We start from the raw sequence: 20840 nt of genomic DNA on the forward strand, positions 1-20840 counted from the left end.
TTGTCATCCAGAAAGTTCAGAAGGGGCCATTTCCAGCCTGGACACCCACAAAAAATGACTGCAAAGACTCGTATGCAGAGATGAGATTTTTCGCATCTCAGGAGCTGGTAAAACCCACCCAGCTGTCTGGTCCTGTCGGAAAAAATCACATTAAAATGTAAATGCTCCCAAGTAAGTAAAATCAGATTGGTAGCAGCCTGCCAGAGGAGATTCATAAAGCGCAGGCTGTTTATACAAAGCTAGCACAGTCCAACCATTTGCTCATCAAGAAATCTCCATTATAAATCTGTTCTGTGCAGACCCCAGATCTCTCCAGGATGTTTGGAAGCAAGGACCCTCAAGTGCTTGCTCTGTGAGGTGGTGTGGGAAGCCGGTTTCCTAAGTGCACTGTCTGGCCACATCCCTGCCCATCTCCTGTTGGCACCTCTCAGCTTGAACCTAGGGGCAAGGAGTCCAGACGGTGGCAGTCCAATTTGCCAAGAGTTGAGGTCTTCACATCCCTGCACACCCTCTACGCCTGTACTCATGTCTCTCATAACTGTATTCCTCCCATAGCTGGCAGGAATTCCGTGAAGTCGCCTGGGTACCAGGCTCCAGATAGATGTCTTTGATTTGTCATCTGAACAGGGTCCACAAGTACATTTTTTTTTCAAAGCTTTACCTTTTCCTTGGGGGGATTTAAGGTGTTACAATGTCTACTTTCCGAGGTAGATAGCATTTGTTCTGTGACTTTGAGCCATAAAGCACGTCAGGAAAGAGGGGGAGAAAGCTGTAACAGTTTCTGGAATGTTCCTCATTTAATGTGGGCGGCAGCTTTCAGCTAAGGAGTATGATCTCATCTTGTAGCCAAGAGACTAGGGCACAGATGCGCTTTAGTGACACGCTTAGATCGTGGGCTTGTCCAGACTGTGTGGGTCTGGATCTGTCTTGCGTGGTGCCCTGCCAGCTGTGGGTCCGTCTGTGAGACCTGCCGGGAGCAATCTCCCTCCATCTTCCTCCTGCACAGTGACGTCCTTCATCTATGAAATGTGATGGCGGTGTTTCCCCTTCCCCATTGTTGCAAGTGGGAATGCTCGGAGGGCTGGGGAGACGGCTTAGTTGAGAAAAGTACTTGCTGGGATCTGAGTTTTGAGCAGCAGAAGTGGTGTGAAGACGTCTGGACTTGGTGCTGTGTCCTTACAGTCCCAGCATTAGGAAGGTGGAAACAGGTAAACGGCTCAAGACTCACACACAGGCCAGCCAGTATTCTAAGGAATGACGTCTGAGGTTGGCCTCACACACGTGCACACGCTTGTATCCCCTGCTTGCATCAGCAGATATAAAGTGCTTAGAATAATGTCCCCTAACCCCTGGCTTAGCTAGCATGGAGCATATAGTGAAAGTTCTCGTTAGAGAAAACCAAACGCCTTACCCAGAAGTGCTCTACGGCCATCTCGTTTGTGACAATGAAGACATGAGGTCACAAGGATTCTAGAATAAGCACCTCCCCCAGCTCCCCTACACACAGTGACAGACTTAGCATACAGTTACATATTCAGCAAGCCCGTTTGACTCGCAGTTCTTGCTGGACTGCCCAGAGAATTTTTATCCCTACTTCGAAGTTGAGAAAACTGGGGTTCCTATTCTTTGAGTCTCTTCAGAAGACTCCAACCTGTCTATTTCTCAGATGTCACCAGAATCTCTTACTTCTGCCTGAAGAAAACACCTTCTCCCTTAGGATGATAAATGGAGCCTCCTGAGGCTGCCTTCCAGTGTCCACTGCTAAGTAGCTGGCCACCACCCAAAGGTGCTGGGAAACAAATATTGTTACTCGCTCTCTTGACTCTGTGGCTTGAGTTGACTGGACCCAGTGGTCATTCCCCATGAGTCTCCCATGTCCTGGAGTCAGATGGTACTGGAGTTGGAGCAACGAAGGCTCCTGTCTGGTGTCTGGTGTCTGTCTGGGATGGACAGGCTGCACAGGAAGTAGACATCGCCATCTCTTGAACTCCTTCTTTTGGGGGGACTTTAGACATAGCGAAAACATTCAGCTGTTTTACCAAGCTCACTCTCAGATGACGCCAGTACCTTCGTATGTGCAAGTGCCGGGCAGCATTGTTCCGTAGCCTCCAACCTGTGACTGTGTCTCATCTCCCACGACCTTGACCTTTCAGAAGAGCACTTAGCAATGTTCAGTCTCAGTTTAGCCCTGGATAAGGTTGAACTCTTCAGGACAGATTCCCCTGGAGTTTGGTCCCTCACATCAGGGTATGAGATGTCAGGATCTTCATGGCAGTGTTGACCTTGGTCACTTAGTTAAGGTTCTTCCACCAGACCAGTAGAGCAGCCATCTTTCCTCTCTCTATTGCTCTCCTGGAAGAGACCCTTAAGAACATGTGAATCCGTGTGAATCTTTCTGTCAAACGTTCCTCACCAGTTTTAGCATCCCTCGGCGGATCTGGTCCGTGATTATGGCATAGCTCTGTTGCCTGTGGCAATCATTCATCTCTATTTTCTTCTGTGCGTATCATCTGGGGTTCTACTGGAAGAAACAACTGACCCACCCACACATTTATCCCTTTATGTGATCAATAAAGACTCGCAGGTGTGGATTTTACTTTATGAGCTCCCATTGGATGCCAGGCTTTTCCCCTTGTTTGGGTACTGAGGGCTGTCCAGGTTTGTGCTGGCATCTTCTGTCAGCCCTCCCACGGATCTTTTCTCCAGTTCTTTGTTACTGTGTGGCACTGTAGGTGCCCAAAGCCCACCTTGAATTTGCCCTTCCTCAATTCCAGAGTTGGGCTTTTCTCTGAGGAGCGCCAATTCCTTCTGTTGGAGAATGTCGTGCCCCAACCAAGACCTGGGTACCAGGCATGCACACGGCTGCTAAGCTGCTCTTGCTGCTCCTGTGTGTCTCTGGTCAGATGTGAAAACTGCAGTTTTCCTCAGAAGGGTCTTAGTATCTTAACCATCAATGAGATGTGTGTGAAAATGAAGGTGACCACATGGGATCCTGCCACCTGCTGATGCCATCACCACCTTGGCTTGTGTGAGCTCCTACGGCACAGCTCCTTGGAGCCAGGTATGAATGCAAATCCCCACCCTTGCCTGTGAGTCTTGCTTGTCCTCTGGTGGGGTGGAATCTGCTGACTTCCCAGTAGGGTCTGTAGCCCAGAAGAGGTGGCGAGCATGCAGGGTAGCAGGGCTCATGGACTACAGTCCCTCAAGCCTGGGTCTCGTGTCCCCTGCTTAGCTTCTTTTTTTTTTTTTTTTTTATTATTATTAACTTGAGTATTTCTTATATACATTTCGAGTGTTATTCCCTTTCCCGGTTTCCGGGCAAACATCCCCCTAATCCCTTCCCCTCCACTTCTTTATGGGTGTTCCCCTCTCCATCCTCCCCCCATTGCCGCTCTCCCCCCAACAATCTAGTTCACTGGGGGTTCAGTCTTAGCAGGACCCAGGGCTTCCCCTTCCAATGGTGCTCTTACTAGGATATTCATTGCTACCTATGAGGTCAGAGTCCAGGGTCAGTCCATGTATAGTCTTTAGGTAGTGGCTTAGTCCCTGGAAGCTCTGCCCTGCTTAGCTTCTGTGCCCTTGGCTCAGGACTACCTGGTGACTTGCACTCCTCAGGGAAGTTTAGTCTGATATAATTAATTTTTCCACACCTAAAAATATGTTCTTTCGCTGAGTAAGGGAAATGTTGATTAATTTAGTCTTAAGTGTGAGTATGGGGAGCTCGCTCCTCTCCATAGACTGCTGTTCAAGGTTTTTTGGGTTTTTGTTTTTCTTTTAACACATCGCACAGTAAAGCGACCTTTCTTGTCATCAGACTTCAAGGTGAGAAAGAAACTAAAGCTAGACCACCAAGGTCTCGTGACCACTGTCAGCTCCCGCTGTTCTCCCTACGCACGTGGGCAGACTCATCCAGGAGGAACCGATCAGACTCTCTCCCCAGGAGCAAGCAGGGCTGGAAGTGGAATCTTATCTGTGAACTCCTAGTGTCATGCTTTCAGATTGACACAGGTGTCACCACTTTTAGATGGTGAGAGCTGAGAGACGCAAGGTGCTGAGCCAGAAGGAACTTCTTGAGGCGAAGGACTCCCGTTGTCTCCCCTGAGTCCCCCTCCCCCATTCTGGAACATGAACACTACCTGGCGGACCCTGCTTGGTGGTCCAGGGAATAGCGCGTGCTATTTAGCGGCATCCTGTTGGGAGTCTGGATTGTTCTCGCCACACAGATCATCTGGTTCCTGTGCTTTTCTATAACCTGGACTGACCGCTCCAGGCTCTTAGTACTTCTTTCCATCCATCCATCCATCCATCCATCCATCCATCCCTCCCTCCCTCCATTCATCCATCACCCATTCATATACACGTCCATCCATTCATCCATCCATCATCCATGTATATACGCATCCATCCATCCAACATCCATGCATATACACATCCATCCATCCATCCATCCATCCATCATCCAGCCACATATATATACACATCCATTCCTTCATCATCTATGCATGTATACATCTATGCATCCCATCCATTCATCCATCAATCATCCATCATCCATCCATCATCCATCCATCCATCCATCATCCATCCATCATCCATCCATCCATCCGTCATCCATGCATGCATCCATCATCCATCTGTCATCCATGCATCTATCCATCCGTCATCCATCCATCATCCATCCGTCATCCATCCATCATCCATCCATCATCCATTCATCCATCATCCATCCGTCATCCATCCATCATCCATCCATCATCCATCTGTCATCCATCCATCCATCAGCCATTCATAAACTCACCCATCGTTTATCTACACAGTTATCCATTCATTACTCGATCTTCCATCATTTATCCACTATCCGTCATCCACCCATTAGCTTGTTTATTTTTGGAGCATCATGGAGCCTTCACAGTGGAACTAGGGTTGGAGGCCGTGGAGATGCGTCATCCATCCCACACAGGTATAGTGCAGAAGGACTGGGTAAAAGGATGACCGTGGCCAGATGAAGGACGCTCATATGCAGTCAGAATAAAGGGTCCTAGACACGCTGTGGAGCCTGCGCCTCCAGGGGTGACCAGCGGTAATGTAGTCAGAAGAGTGTGTGAGCAGACACACTGGGGTGAGAATGTGGCATTTGAAGCATTGGCCAGGCAGGAGTGCTGGGAGAGACATCCATGCAACTCCTGCCTCAGTTTCTCTGAGTTCTTTGTTTAGTCCCATCGATCTTCCTGGTACTAACTTTTGACTGAAGACCTTGTCTCCAAAATAAGAATAATATTTGTCACTTCTCATGGTGCATCCTAACGTACTAGAACAGGTCCTGGCATATAATAGATGCTAAATAAATATTTAAAGATTCTTGGCATACAGCTATATATGCTACCGTTATTAAATTTAAAAAAAAATTCTCACAGTGGCTGTAGCTGGTCCCTCGTTTTGATTTGTAATTCTGACGTCCTTTTCTGGGAAGACAGACGGAAGTCCATACAGAGCCTGGTCCACACCCTTGCTTACTAAATAGCCTTGACAGTTGTCCCCTTATGCAACTGGAAAGCACTAACTGGGTACATTGTGAGAAGTACCAAGTACGGGGCTTTGTAGCAATTAGAGAGGAAGAGCTCTAATTAATAGTCATAACTGTGACGCTCTGTTGAGCAGGCTAAACGTCTTACAAATGTTTCCTGTCTTCAGTGGCTCTCAGGAGCTGCTGAACAGGGTGGGATTCCAATGGCAGAATGACCCGGCTTCCACCCACTTCAGGTAACTATGTTACAACACCAGGCCTTTCTGTGGCCACCCGAGATGCTCAGACCCAGGTCTCTGGAGAAACTCTTGCCCCACCCCTTCTGAGGACCTTATGTGAGCACAGGAAGTTGGCCACTTGCACAGAGCTCTCAGCACCTGTCCTGAGAGCTAGAAGACGGAAGTCAGATCCGTGGGTGCAGCACCAGCAGAGCTGGCGGCAAGGTGCACCGTTTTAGCCACCGAGCAAGCCAGCGGTGTTTGCTTACTGTGGCTTGATTTGGGGAGCTAATTGAGCTTTAAAAATTTATTACAAAATATCTCGTGCATACAAGGCGTGTCAATAGCGAGTGTGTGTGGCTGAGAAAATAAATGTGACATGAGCATCCGTGTCCCCACTGCATCTACTGAATAAATCCCAGAATTGCTTTCCAAAGCTTACGGGGCTCCGGATATGATCCCTGCTTCACCTTCCAGTCCAGCCCCTTCCTACCTCACTTCTTCGTAGCCTAGCCTTGCAATGCCACCATGTGTGTTTCTGTTCCCCTTTCCCTGATGCCTGTCAGCCTCCCACCCGAGTGATCTCTCCTGGACTCACTAAGCTCATCTCATTCTGCAGTTAGACCCTGGCCCCATCCTGGGTTTTCTCAATGCCCCGGACTCACATGTCCTCTGTGGTCTGCTTGCCTTTAGACCTGAAAGCCTAGGCCTTGTCTGATTCGTAACTCCACCACTCATTGTTGTGCTCAGAGGATGTTCAAGGAATGAGTTTGGAGACCACCAGAGTCTTCTCTTGAGGGAAAAGCTAATGCTGCCCCAGCCGTCCAGCAACCACCCACTGGACTCATCAGCCAGACGGTTAAATGTAAAGACAGTAGCTCGTCCTTGTAAACAGGGCCAGAAGGAACCTTCCTTGTCCCAGCTTATGGAAATGTTCTAGAGAAGGAAGTGCTCAGAATGACAATCGAACTGGGTGACTGGCTGCAAAGCGAGGATGCAGGGAGGAAAGGGTGTGGATGAACTCAAGGCTTTCTCCCCTCCCCTTCTGGAGCATGTGGTACCTTTCACACACCAGGGAGCAGAGGTGGATTTCTGCGATGGACGATGGGCGTTGCTTTGAAAAGAAGCTAGGGTAAAAGACACTGATGCCAACTCCCACACCAGGTAAATAGCTCTGCTTATCGAGAGAGAGAGAGAGAGAGAGAGAGAGAGAGAGAGAGAGAGAGAGAGAGAGATTACATGTGTGTTAAGTGTATACGTGTGTGTATGTGTATGTACATGTGTGTGCTTATATGTGTGTATGTGTGTACATATGCGTGTGTGCACTTGTATGTGTGTGTACATGTGTGTACATATGCGCGTGTGCGTGTGTGTGTGTGTGTGTGTGTGTGTGTGTGTGTGTACACAAACTTGAAGGCAGCACCTCGGAAGCCATATACTTTGTTTCTTAGTATAATGTCTTATTTTGGCCTGGAACATTCTGGCTAGCCAGGGAGACCCAGAGATCTATCTGTCTCCATGTCCCAATGCTAGGATTATAAGTATATACCACCGTGCTTGGTGTGTGTGTGTGTGTGTGTGTGTGTGTGTGTGTGTACATGCAATGTGTGCGTGTGCACATGTCTGTTCAGATGCACACACCCATGTGTACATGCAGAGGCTGGGCAGCATGCCAGATGTCCTCCATGGCTCTCTGCCTTGCTCCTTTATTCCTTTGGGACAGCGTCTCTTGCTGGACATGAAGATCACTCTATCTTCCTAGACTCACAGCCCGTCAGCCCCACCCGACTCCATTTCCCCTCTGTTCCGTGCTAGTGTTCCAGGTACACAGAGCAGGGGATCTGAACCTCGACCCGCATGCTTTTGCAGCAAGCCCCCTTACCCACTAAGCCATCTGCTCGTCTCTGACCTTTGTTTTTATTAGTGTGGATTCTGAGTTGAACGCCCTGGTCCTGTGCTTGCAAGACAAATGCTTTGCCAGCTCAACTCTCTCCCTAGTCTTAGAACCTTCATCTTTTACGGTTTTGACACCCAGCTCCAACCCGTCTCTGACCCCCTCTTGCCTCTCCAGCAGAAACAGACAGATATGAAGACCTCTCCTCACACACCAGCAATGAGTGCCTTCCTCTTGGCACCTGGGAGCTGCTGTTCTTCTTTTTTTTTTTTTCTTTTTTTTTTTTTTTTTTCAGAGCTGGGGATCGAACCCAGGGCCTTGCGCTCGCTAGGCAAGCGCTCTACCACTGAGCTAAATCCCCAACCCCGAGCTGCTGTTCTTCTAAGATTGAGATAGAACAGAAGTACTCAGGGTCTTCATAGGTTTAGCCACTTACATATCGATTGCTTAGAACCGGACACAAAACAACCAACTGTGCAGCAGAAAATTTCTGAATTTCCCCTCGGGCATTTTTTCCTAGTCAAGTAAAGCTTATTAAAGTTATTATTTGGAAAGGGGACCTGAATTTTTTTTTTTTTTTGGTTCTTTTTTTTTGGAGCTGGGGACCGAACCCAGGGCCTTGCGCTTCCTAGGTAAGCGCTCTACCACTGAGCTAAATCCCCAACCCCAGGGACCTGAATTTTAATACCCTCTGTCTTCCTTCCTATGCATGACTTCCTCATTGCCACACGGTCTTTGCCCCCATTGCTCTTTGCAACTACGCCAGCATTCTGTGGGTCCCCAGCTACTGCAGAAAAGGTGACTGGCTCTGCCAGGGTTGATCTCCGATTCCCGGTACGCTTCTCTGAGAAATGAGTGCAGAGGACTCACAAAGGAGGAGCTCCGCCCCTGCATACTTGCCAGGAGCGGTGCAGGTGCTGTATTAGTTATGTTTCTTGGAGCCCAACAAAAACAACTCAAAGAACGGGGAAGGGGAGAGGTTGGCTTCCAGTTCCAGGTGGTACAGCCCTTCTCAATGGCAGGGAGAACTGACGACTGGTTGGTTACATTCTATCAGCAGTAAGGAAGTAGAAGGTGAGCAGGAAGTGGCAGCGAGAAGGTTACACTGTATCAGCAGCAAAGAAGCAGAAAGTGAACAGGAAGTGGAACCAAGCTACAGAATCCCCAGGCCAGTCCACTTCCATCTGCTTCCTCCAGGAAGGCTAAGCTTCCTAAACACTCTGTCACCTTCCCAAACAGCACCACTACCCTACCGCCACGTGTTCAAATACAGGAGCCTAAGTTGTGAAGCATTTTACGCTCAAACATTGTCAGCTTAGCAAAACCTAGAGTCCTTTGGGAAGGAGGACCCTCAGTTGAGGAGTTGTCCTGACCAGATTGGCCTGTGAAGCATGAGAGACTGCCTTGACTGTAGATGATATGGGAGGATACAGTCCACTATGGGTGGTGCCCTACGTAAGTGAGTCAGGGCTTTATAAGAAAGCAACGATCTTCCATGGTTTCAGCTTCAGTTCCTGCCTGAGGTCCTGCCTTGATTTCTCTCAGTGATGTGACCTGGAAATGAAACAAACCCTTCCTTCTCCAGGTTGCTTTTGGTTACCTAGTTTTCTCACAGCAGCAGAAAGTATCTAGAACAAACCACAATAGACTACCGAAACTGCCCAACCCCTTCCCCCATCATTGCCTCTCCTGCAGAATCAGTAACAGAGTGAATCTAAATTCCACTATCCTCCTCACTCTGGAGAGAAGTGGGAGGCTCACCCAGTAGGAGAGAAGGTTGGACGTGTCTGTCAGAAGAAAGAGGAGAAAGTATGTAGAGTGGGAACCCCACCCTAGCGTAATGTCATGTTTTAGTTCGAGCTTCCCTAAGAGAAGGGCTGTGATGAGTGGGTTCTCTGGTTGAGTAAGGAACAAGAAGGTGCTTAGCTGGGGAAAGGGGGTGTCCTGAAGAGCCTCCATCATTGTTACCCTTGAGCACAGCAGCCGTCAATCACTCAGATGGGCAGGTGCATCTTTTGTCTTTCACCCTACAAGCTGCGTGCTAACCTTCCACCACGTTAAAAATGAGGAAACCGTGGCTCTGAGGGAGCCAGCATCCTGAGCAGATCACACAGCTGCTCAGCTATGGAGACAAGCTAGGATCCCTGCCGTCCCCGAAGCCAGGGCTCTGGATGTTAATTTTTCCAAAACAGAAATGTTACTGAGGATGATAAGGACTTACCTTGGCTTAGCGGCTAGTTTTTGAAATGGCCCCAGTGGGGACAAGATGTAGTGAGGAGGTTTTATTTTCAGACAAATAAGACTGTTTCTGAATAAGCTGCCAGGGGAGTGGAATCAGCTGGGTTGAGAGGTGGTAAATTCCAGAATGATGAGGGGAATCCTGTTAACACTCCGTAGATTTCTAGCAGGCATGTTCAGTCTACAGCTTGTGGGGCTGTGTACAGCTGCATATGGCTGAGGGCAGTCTAGCACAAAGACGTAAACTTACTTAAAAAGTAGATTTTGCACATCTTAGGAAATTTTAGGTATCAAATGAGGAATTCAAAACAGAATACCCATTCTGGAAGCGGAAATGTTCTCTGGTTACCTGGGATAGTTACCAATCACAACAGGTTCTGACTGGCTTAAGCTAAAACAGTACTTTCATGGCAGGAATTTGGGGGATGCTCTTTGGGGCACAAGGAGACAATGAGCTAAGCTCTGCAGAGGTCTGATTCCAAGAGGCAGCGCCAGTGGGCTCTCTTCTGGGCACTGTGGCTGGGACGCCTCTCCATTGGCTATCAGTATTGGATGTCTGAGAGTTTGAGGTGGCCCCACCTTCTATCTCTTCCTAAGGTCGAGTGTAGAAAGAGGCCCATCTGTTTGGTAAGCTTATCCGGCCAGATGCAGGCCATCCCTTCAGTGCCTTGACTGACAGCACCCACATGGAGGATAATTTTCCAGAGGAAACCCGAGATGCTGGAACAGAGAGGAATGCACGGGTGCTGGACAGTGCTGTGAGCAGCCGTGAGTATCCTCGTTGCCTCTGCCCTGCTGTGACTCCGGCAAGCACACGGAGCCCGCCCTCCCTCCCTTCTACTCTCCCAGCACTCCTGCTGTGTCCACGGCGCAGATCCCTGCAACACTGTATCACTGTGTACTCATGGCTTATTTCCCAAGATGGGCATCCCAGTTAGGCAAGCAATTAAAACTCTCCAGTGTGTTTAGCAGGAGTAGCCCAGCAGAAGACCAAGCCTGCTGAGTCTGCTCAGAGTGAGGGACCCATCCATTTTGCACCTTAGGGATGCTGGGCTGTGAATACTGTTCTTTCTCCGCAGAATCGTGACCTTCTTTCTGGTGGCGAGGAAGGGCTTCTTTGACAGTTAACATGACACTAGATATGGACAGACCTTAAAATCTTATTGTTGTTTTAAATGTTGTTTCTCTTGGGGAGCTGACTCCGTCGGCCAAGTGCTCACCATGTAACCATGAGGAGCTGGACTCGGTCCCTAGTATTCGTGTAAAAAGCTAAGCATAGTAGTGTGTGCATTATCTCAGAGGTGAGGAGATAGAGGTAAGGAGTCCCTGGGGCTCCCTGGCCAGGCAGCCTAGCCGAATGGGCAAGCCCTGGATTTAAGTTACATACTGTGCCACCAGAAACGAGGTAGATGACTCCTGAAGATTGACACCTAAGGTTGACCTCCAGCCCCCCACTTCCGTATGCACACAGGTACGTCCCTGCGCACCCACGTACACACCCCCATGCCTACATCTGCCCATTCATGAATATCCACTTGCAAATGCATCCACCAAGTTGTTTCTAATTTCTTGTTTCTCCCTTTAGCATTGTTCAACTGGTCAATTTACTAGTCATTGATTTTTCTTACTAGTCAATGGGTAGGTAAAAGGAATGCATTTAGGAAATGATGTTACAACACACAAGGCCTGTGTGCCGGCCGGTGGCTTAAGAAACAGTACCAGAGCCTCAGAGCATCCTCCTCCATCGCCCCGCCCCGCCCCCTGGTGTTGGCGAGTTCACTCCATTGCTTTCCTTTGCAGATTCATTGGGTTTATACTTTCCCATAGAAACGGTGACCTTCTATCTGTAAGACGCTCTATCTGTCATCACTGTGCCTGTGGTAGCCCTTCATCACCGGCCTTCTCTCTACTCACACTGTAAGGGATCGCAAAGACCATCTGCAGTGTCCAACGTCCTGCTAAGAGGAAATCTACTGCCGATAAAGATCTTGTCCATGCGCCCTGGTGTGCGCACTGGCGCGTGTACTCAGGGTTTGTCCCCAGAGGTGAATGGCTGCCCCTCAGGGGCCAGTGTGCTCAGCTTTACCAGGTGCCATACAGGTTTCCAAGGTGGCAGCCCTGACGGGCCCTGAAGCCACTGTCTGGTATTCCTGCAGCCCTGGGTTTGATGCTTCGGCTGGAGTTTTCTTTCTTGCCAGTCTGGTGCTTCTAGAACAGGAGCTGTTTTAATTCCTCTGATGACTGTTCAGTGTCTCTGTGGCTATGCTTTTGAGAAGTTCCTGGGTAGGAGTTTATCCACTTTCCTGTTGTATGTCTGTCACTATCTTGCTGGTCCGATGCTACTGTGCAATGTATGTTAACTATATAGTACATTAGATATCATTGACCACTATCTATCATTCACCATGTCTGTATATCCTGGGTTGAGGCTTCCACTGGTCATTTTTATGGTAGTGTGTAATAGTCAAGGGTCTCGGGTATAACCCCTTGAGATTAATGAATCGTCATCCTCGGACTTTGAGCCTCTCTCTCTCTCTCTCTCTCTCTCTCTCTCTCTCTCTCTCCTCTCTCTCTCTCTCTCTCTCTCTTCTCTCTCTCTCTCTGTCTCTCTCCCTCTCTCTGTCTCTCTCCCTCTCTCTGTCTCTCTCCCTCTCTCTGTCTCTCTCTCTCTCTGATTGTCTGTCTCTCTGTCTCTCTCTCTGTCTCCCCCCCACCTCTCTCTGAGCGTTTCTGTCTTAAGGCAGCTGTCGCTACCCCGTGGCCGCAAACACGCTCCTTTCTCCTGATTCTTAAAGATCGCAGCGTCCGCCCCTCACCCGTCTTCCATCTGGAATTGACTGGTCTGACTTCACCTAGTCTTGATCTGCCATAATCAGTTACCTCTTCAGGACGACCAGACAACTGGCAAGAAGCAGCCTGAAGCAGCAAGCATTTATCTTGACTGCATTCCTGTCGCTGCCCCTGTTTCCAGGCTGAGCTCCCAGCCCCTCGTTCTCTCCAATCCATATTGTTCACCTCCTGGCCTGGATCCAGTTATTACCTAAGGAAACAATGCTCTCCACACTTCCCTCTGGTGAGGCCCTCCGTTACACTCCTGGGAATCCAGCCACCCTCCCGAGGTGGCTTCTGTGGGCAAAGATGGGCTGACATGTTAGCAACCACCGGGGACTTGGAGGCTGCAGCTCTCCTGTAGGTCAGAGGGGCCTCTCTGGTTAGCTGTAGAGCCCTCGAGGTATAAACAGGGCCGACCTGATTTTGCCCTCCAATTCCTCCTGAGTCAGAACCATCTGGGGTTAACTCAGGGAAGGAGCTAAATTAAGCTTTGAAATGAAGCAGCCTCGATGACAGGCACTCTGTTGTGCTTGAGTGACTGGGATGATGGGAGTCTGGTTATGAGGGTAGCACTAATCGCATCTCTTGAGAGCAGCCTGGCTGTCCAGCTCCTGCCCTGCAAAGACAGGGAGATGCCAGGTCCCTCGCAGGACCAGCCTGGCTGCTCAGCATGGCTGGGCGCTGTGCTGTGAAGTAGCAGGTCAGACGCTCCTGTCCTAGGATTCTCAGCCTGTAGAAGAAAACAGACAAGAAACAAGAGACCCCAGTAAAGAAGGAACTGGTGATTAGAGACCCCCTCCACCCAGAGCAGAATGAAGAGTGGCTTCTGAGTAACTTTCTTAATGTGTTTGCAATGACTGCTCCAGAGAGTGGCGAAAATCAAGGGGAAGGAAGTCCGTCCTCACTTGCCAATGAGCAAACATACATCACCGCGTTGAAAATCTGTTCAACAATACTACCAACCCCCCCACACACACACATACCCCATGCCTGTTTTCCTCTGCCAAATATATGTAGCTACAAAGAAACTACCTATGTGTGCGTTTTACATCAGAACAAAATATAAATGGACGTGAGGCTCTAATTAAAACGTTTATGCGGCAGCGCTTAACGGGAGAGGCTTCAGATCTGCAGTGCGCTTTGAAATGTTCTGAAACAGAAAGCAGGTAGACGCGTGTTGAAGCAAACACATCCCAGGGCACGGGAAGGGTGGAGCAGGCGAGCGTGTGGCCGCTGACTGCAAGAGCCTCCTCAGCTCTACTCAACATAGATCGCCTCTGAAGTGTGCATGCTGGGCACAGGAGACAACGAGGACAAAAAGGATGGCCACACGGCAACGCTAGTCACAATTGTGCCAAGCTCAGCGCCCCTCAAATCCCTGTCAGCAGTAGAATAGAGCCATCTGTCACCCACCGGTGTGGTACACCGAAAGACCTCTGTTCCTAAGTGGGACTGGGTGAGCCAAAGCTACTCCCGGCCACATGGATAAGTCTTACAAAACTCCTAAGGGAAAATGTGGTGTGATTCCATTTGTAAAAAATTCCAAACTGGGCAACACTGCCCACAGCGTTAGGAATTGCTTGAGAGTTGTCAAGAGGAGGGAGTAAGGGACAGTGACTGAATGGGTCACCAAGGGTGGGCCCTAGGGTCACAGAAGGCTCTTTTGTAATCTGAGCACTAAAGAGTATATCAAGCTACACACATGCACACACGCGCACACACATGCATGCACACGCACATGCACACAAACACGCACATACACACAGACACAGGTGTCCCTTTATACAGCATTGAAAATAGAAGGAAGAAAGAAAAGACCAAACAAACTTTCCCTGACAGGTCTAGAGGTCAGAGGCCGCCACTCAGAGCTAGTGTCGCAAGCCACAGTTGTGAAGAAAATAGAATGTATTCCCTTGGAATTCGTCATTCACTTATACACACACCCACGTGGTGGTGTCTGTCTCTCCAGGTGTCACTGATGGGCTCTGTCCTTCACCAAGACAATATACTATATTCAGTATAGTGAACTGCTCTGTGGAGGTGTGGCCCAGGCTTTGCAGGGGATCACATGCACAATAAAGAGGTGGGAAGGCATTTGCCATTGATGCTGGATTTCCAATGGTGATCCCCCCTGGGATATCCTGCCTGGGACATCCTTTGACCTTAGTCAAGAGTCTCCATGGAAACAAGGACATGTGAGGAAGCATGTTAGAGTGAGCATGTGTGGAGGTGGTGAGCTGTGTGGGCGTACATGTGCACTTCTGTACCCATAGCAGCACACATGTGTCTATGTACACGTATTGTCCTAGTTAGACGTCCATTTCCATTGCTGTGATAAATACAACACCAAGAGCAACCTTGGGAGTAACGGGTCTATTTCACCTTTCAGCAGATGGTACACCATTGTGGAAAGGCTAGGCAGGAACCTGGAGGCAGGGACTGAAACAGAGGCTCTGGGAGGACCCTGGCTTGGTCTCCACAGCAGACAACTCAGAGTCAGCTGCCCAGGGTAACTCCGCCCCTCCTGCATCAGTCATTAGTCAAGAAAACGGTCCTTAGATTTACCTACGGACCACTGGATGGGAGTATTTTCTCCGTCGAGGTTTCTCTTCCCAGATAGGTCTATGTTTGGGTTGAGTTGACAAACACCAGCCAGCACATACATTAGCCGTGCCACCCCTAAGTATCAGAAAGCCTTTTGCTGACGAGATGCAGTTTCCTCGTGGAGGAAGCCCAGTCTGGTCTGTCCCCCAATCTCATTCCATTAAAGTCCCCATGGGTCAGCTTTTTTAAGTATAATTGGGGTACAGGCTTCAACCTCTGACCCTACTTCTGGGTGACTGAGTTAGCTACCTTAATGTATAAATGTTAGTCTTGCCGATTAAAAATACACAAGGCATACAAAAGAATGGCAGCAACATACACCTGTTGTCCACAGCGAAAATAACAAACTCCCAGTGTCCACTCCCCAGCCCATGCAGAGAGTGTTCAGCATCTCCAAAGGCCACTGCGTCCCCAGGGTATTCCTTACTGCCATGGCGTGAGGAAGGCAGGCTCCTGAATTTCATGGCCATCACTCCTTGCTTGTAACAGAACTCAGAACACACATCGCCCAACAGTGTGCTATTTGGAACCCTCACAGACAGAGGTAGGCTATGCTTTCTCCCTCCAGTGTCTGGGCTTGCTCCATGCTGTCAGGGACAGCTGCTGCAGTCTGCCATCTTACTGGAATATTCCAGTCATGTGGCTGCGTTACCACACGGGCACTGACACACACCTGGGCAGCCTTTGGCCCTTCGCTGTGACAGCTGCTTCTGCAGCTGGAGAAGTGAAGTGGCCTCAGTCTCCAGGTACACAAAACAGAGCTCACACCCCCAGGTGCCCAGCTGGGAGAGCGGGTGCCCAGCTGTAGACTGTGTCTCTTGGCTTTCCTAACTAGTGCCAAACGGTGTTCCAGAACAATTGTGCCAACGCGTATCCCTGCCAGCGACCATGAGAGTCTCTTGAGGGGCCACCTCCTTCACACCTCACAAAGATTGCTTACAGCTTCTCTGGGTACAGAATCGCCTTCCCTCAGGCCTGCCTACTCCTGTCCCTACCTTCGGAACACGTGTAACTAACTGGGATGTCCCCTGTGCCTTCCTGAAAACAGGAGGACTCATCTGCTGGGTTGGACCTACTAGTTTTAGTGTGACTGCGATAGCCACCCATTCCTCCTTCCTGGGAAAGGGGAGAGCAAGCTACACTGAATGGACGACCCAAGGGTTGACGTCAGGGTGCATGCATTTATGTTAATATCTCACCCTGGAATCCTTACCTTGTGTTCTTTCGTGTGTGTGTGTGTGTGTGTGTGTGTGTGTGTGTGTGCACGCACATGCAAATGTGTGCCCATATGTTGAGGCCAAAGGTCAACCAACCTCAGGCTGTCATCCTTAGGCAGGCTTTTCACCTCCTTTGAGACCATATGTCTTAATTTCCTGAAGCTAAGCAGCTAGACGAGCCTAGACTGGCCAGTAAGCCTAGGGATTCTCCTGTGTCTACCTCTCTGTCTTAGTCAGGGTTTCTGTTCCTGCACAAACATCATGACCAAGAAGCAAGTTGGGGAGGAAAAGGTTTATTCGGCTTACACCTCCACATGGCTGTTCATCACCAAAGGAAATCAGGACTGGAACTCAAGCAGGGCAGGAAGCAGGAGTGAGGCAGAGGCCATGGAGGGGTGCTGATTACTGGCTTGCTCTCCGTGGCTTGCTCAGCTTGCTTTCTTATAGAACCCCAGACTGGGATTCCACACATGTATGCTTTGTAGGTGCGGGGGAATCTACCTCAGGTCCTTGAGCTTGCAGACCAAGCACTTGACCGGCTGAGCGATCTCCCCAGCCCCCGTGTTCTGCCGTCTCTCAGTGACCGAGAGGAATGTTTCCCACGATTGTATTAGAGGCTCCGGGTGTCATTCCCAGCCATGATCTAGTCCTGAAGCCTATAGTCAATTCACCCTCCCGCCTGGCCTCGTCGAGGATGCTGGAAAATGATTGTCTTTCGCTCTGTCTCTCTTCACACAGGATAACCTGTCGAGGAAGATAAAGACATTTGCCACCAAGATGGTAATCACGAGCGGAAATGACGAAGACCGGGGAGGCCAAGAGAAAGAGAGCAAGGAAGAGAGCGTGTTGGCCATGCTGGGCATCATCGGGACCATCCTGAACCTGATTGTCATCATCTTCGTATACATATATACCACTCTATGAAAGGCCCTGCGCAGCCTCGGTGGCCTCGGGATGGCCACGAGACAAGGCTCCCGTGCGTCCGCGTATCGGTGACCACACACTGTTGGGGGCTGGCAGGTTCGAAGACCACACACTGCTCCATCGATGCGCCTTCGAACTTCCTGACGGGTCACCAGATGAACCCGTCCTGCTCTGAGGAGCACACACTCTGAAGCACAATGGATCCAGCGGAACTCATTCAGGCCACGAGGAACTCAGCGTCTCTGGCAGGGGACCAGGCAGGATGCCGGAAAGGCCAGCCTTCTGCACTAGCGGTGAGCATATGGGTGAGGAAATGCTTCACCTTGGAGGGCTGACCGCATCCCACACTGGAAAGAGGATGCGTGGGGCGGTCACAGCTCTGCTGCCCTCCTCCCAGGACCAGCAGGATAAGCGCTAGGTGCGGTTCGCCCACAGGCGTTCTGTTCATCAAATGTTTCCAGCTGTTTGATACGGGAGAGAACTTATTTTTCCTTTTTCATTGGCTTGATGTGTGTATCTGTTCATATCGAGGTTTATAAATCTATATTTTTAATAAATGTGCTCTATTTTTTAGCATGAACCAAATATTTGGAGAGGCGCTTCTGGATCCATAGCTCTTCTTGGTTTTAAACGCTTTTGCTCCGTCAGCTGTAGGACATCTTTGTCTGTAGTCATCCGGTTGTCTCAGCTCATCTCAAGCCTTGCCCCTCGGGCTCTTCTCACCCTCTCTGTGCCCCCGCACCCCATTCTCTCGTCTCTCTCCCCACTGCCTCTCCCTTCCATCTCTAATTCTCCTACCCTTCCCTCCTACCCACCCGCATCTGCTCGCCCCTCTCCTCATCTCTTGTCTAGAGGACATTTTCCCATAATGCCAGCCGTGGTCTTGGCTGGTGTGTGCTTCGAGATTGTCAAGTGGCTTTTTGTTGTTCTGTCAGAGATATAAAACGATTGTGGGCATGCAGACCTTAGATGCACCCTGTCTTTACTGAGAATTATGCATGAACAAGGGCTGAGTGACGGATCAGCTTTCCACGTTTTAAAGGACTACCACGGAGGAAGAGGACCGGCCCTGCCTGCGGGTCACCCTTGGGACGGAGCAGTCACCAGCACAAGTGCAGTATTGCTCATTTGCTCCTGTAACCATTCGATTATCAGATTTTTATTTATTTATTTATTTATTTTGTGACCGTGAGAGATGGGAACGGGGAGAGCTCAAATGCTCAGTGCGCCATCCCTTCCTCGGTGAGATGCCTGGGTAGGGGGGGTCTTTTCAGAAGTCAGTGGGATGTGAGGAAGTGAGACCTCCCCACTGTGAGAGTGCACACACAGTCCCTGCTATAACGGCACTGCTGTGACAAGTGACCCTTCAAGGGCATTGGGAGGGGACTGGACGATCTCAGTTAAGAAACCCTGTACATTTTAAAGCTGTTTTCCACCCACACAAAGCTCACTTTTCTCTGAGGGGGGATGGTTGAATAAATACAAATTTGCCCTGCTCCCTGGCTCCCTAACGTAGCCCCAACCTGGCTGCAGTGCACAGCCTTGAGCAGAGCAGAGGGTCAGTGTTCATTCTGCCAAGGGCAGAAATGGCAGCAGCCTGCCCCTTGGCATACAGATGATGCTAATGGGGGAGGGGTCTCTGCTTGCCCCCTTCCTTAAATGGCACCATGACGGAGTCATTTCCTGGGCTCCACTAAGATACCAGTGTCTTTTATAAATCAAATACCCATGAGCACCTGGCTCTGCCCGGAAGTGTCTCCTGTTCCCCAGCAGAAGGACGGATACTTTGTATACAAGTCGCCAGGCCCTCTTTGTTGCCCATGAGAGGGAGAGTCTCTCAACTGTGTCCTAGTAAAAGGAAGGGCAGCTCAGACCAGGAATCTTCCCTGAGGTTACCTGGCACCCAGTGGAGTCAGATTCTAGCCTCAGTCTGTCTAGTTCCTTGCTGTGGCTGGAAAGCCTGTCGCTTTGCTGAGGGTCAACCCAACACACACACACACACACACACACACACACACACACACACACACACACACACACACACCTCATAACAGAAAACAACCTGAGAACTCCCTGGACACACAGGACGCAGAATATGACACAAATAGACCGAAGAGAGGCTGGTTAGGAACGTGGGAGACATCCGGGGGTGAGCGCTACCTATCAGGCTGTGCCATTCTGGAAAAACTGTAATTCTGGACAGTGGACTAAACAAACAATAAAGGTACAGTGGGGAAAACCTATCGGTGTGGTCAACTTCCTTGTGAGCCCGTGTGTAATTGTTTGATTTAATAAAACTTGATCGTGGCTGTGTATGCATTTTATCTAATTTATTGACTTTGAGACAGCGTCTCATGCAGCACGGGCTGGTCTTGAATTTGTTATGTAGCCAAGAGTGACCTTAAAGTTGTGATCTTTGTGCTTCCACCTCCCAAGTCCTGGAATCATAGGTATGGGCCGCCCCAGCCTGACTGAATGTCACTCTGTTAAACAGAATTCTGTCTGGTTGGTTTGGACTGGACAAGTACAGTGACTTTGTAGACTGTTAAAAAGAAATTTACAGAGGAGCGGAGAAAATCATCCCTGACCATTCTTCTACCCGGCCCTAATCTCTTGGCTGGAAATAAAACTGCCCTTTCCGTGGCTGACACATGGTGGGGACCTTTCATTCATAGCTCCAGTCCCTGTGTCCACTCTGGCTCCTTAGCAGAAATTAAAAACACACTGGCAGGATCATAGCCGTCACCTGAATTGCAGGGCGTTTTTGGGTGGGGGGAAATATTGGACCCAGGGGAGCAGCACAGTCTTCCCATTAACCAATGAGGTAGGTGAGCCTAGCCCAGCCTCAGCTAACACCCACCCTCTGACTCCAGCACCGTCTGTCCACTGTGGAGCATAGGCGATCTCAAAAGCAGTGCATGTATGTGTGAATGCATGCGAGTGTGAGTGTGTGTGTGTGTACATGTGTGTGAGTTCATGTGTGTGAGTGTGAGTGCATGCATGTGTGAGTGCATGGGAGTGTGAGTGCATCCATGTGTGTGTGTATGTGTGTGTGAGTACATCTGTGGAGTGAGTGCACCCATGTGTGAATGCATATGTGTGAGTGTGAGTGCATGTGTATGTGAGTAAATGCACTTGAGTGCATGTGTGTGAGTGCATTCAAGTGTGAGTGTATGTGTGTGGGTGCATCTGTGTGTGAGTACCTGTGAGTGTGAGTGCATGCATGTGTGAGTGTATGTGTGTGTGAGTACATGAGTGTGTGTGCATGCATGTGTGAGTGCATGAGTGTGAGTGTGAGTGCATTAAAGTGTGAGTACATGCAAGTGTGAATGCATGTATGTGAGTGCATGTGTGTGTGAGTGCATGCATGTGTGAATGCATGTGTGTGT

At 49.6% G+C, this 20840-nt stretch overlaps 1 protein-coding gene across 1 annotated transcript in view; it reads left to right on the plus strand.

Moving 5' to 3' along the window:
- The window catches only part of Tunar (transmembrane neural differentiation associated intracellular calcium regulator), a 47047-nt gene extending 27281 nt beyond the window's left edge, over nt 1-19766 (plus strand). The window contains 1 exon segment of the mRNA NM_001447082.1: nt 17266-19766. Within this exon segment, the coding sequence (NP_001434011.1) occupies nt 17266-17451 (186 nt within the window). The 3' untranslated portion in view covers nt 17452-19766.
- The last annotated feature ends 1074 nt before the right edge of the window (nt 19767-20840 follow it).

The sequence above is a fragment of the Rattus norvegicus genome, chromosome 6 (genome assembly GCF_021556685.1).
Source record: "Rattus norvegicus strain SHRSP/BbbUtx chromosome 6, alternate assembly SHRSP_T2T, whole genome shotgun sequence".
Taxonomy (NCBI): Eukaryota; Metazoa; Chordata; class Mammalia; order Rodentia; family Muridae; genus Rattus; species Rattus norvegicus.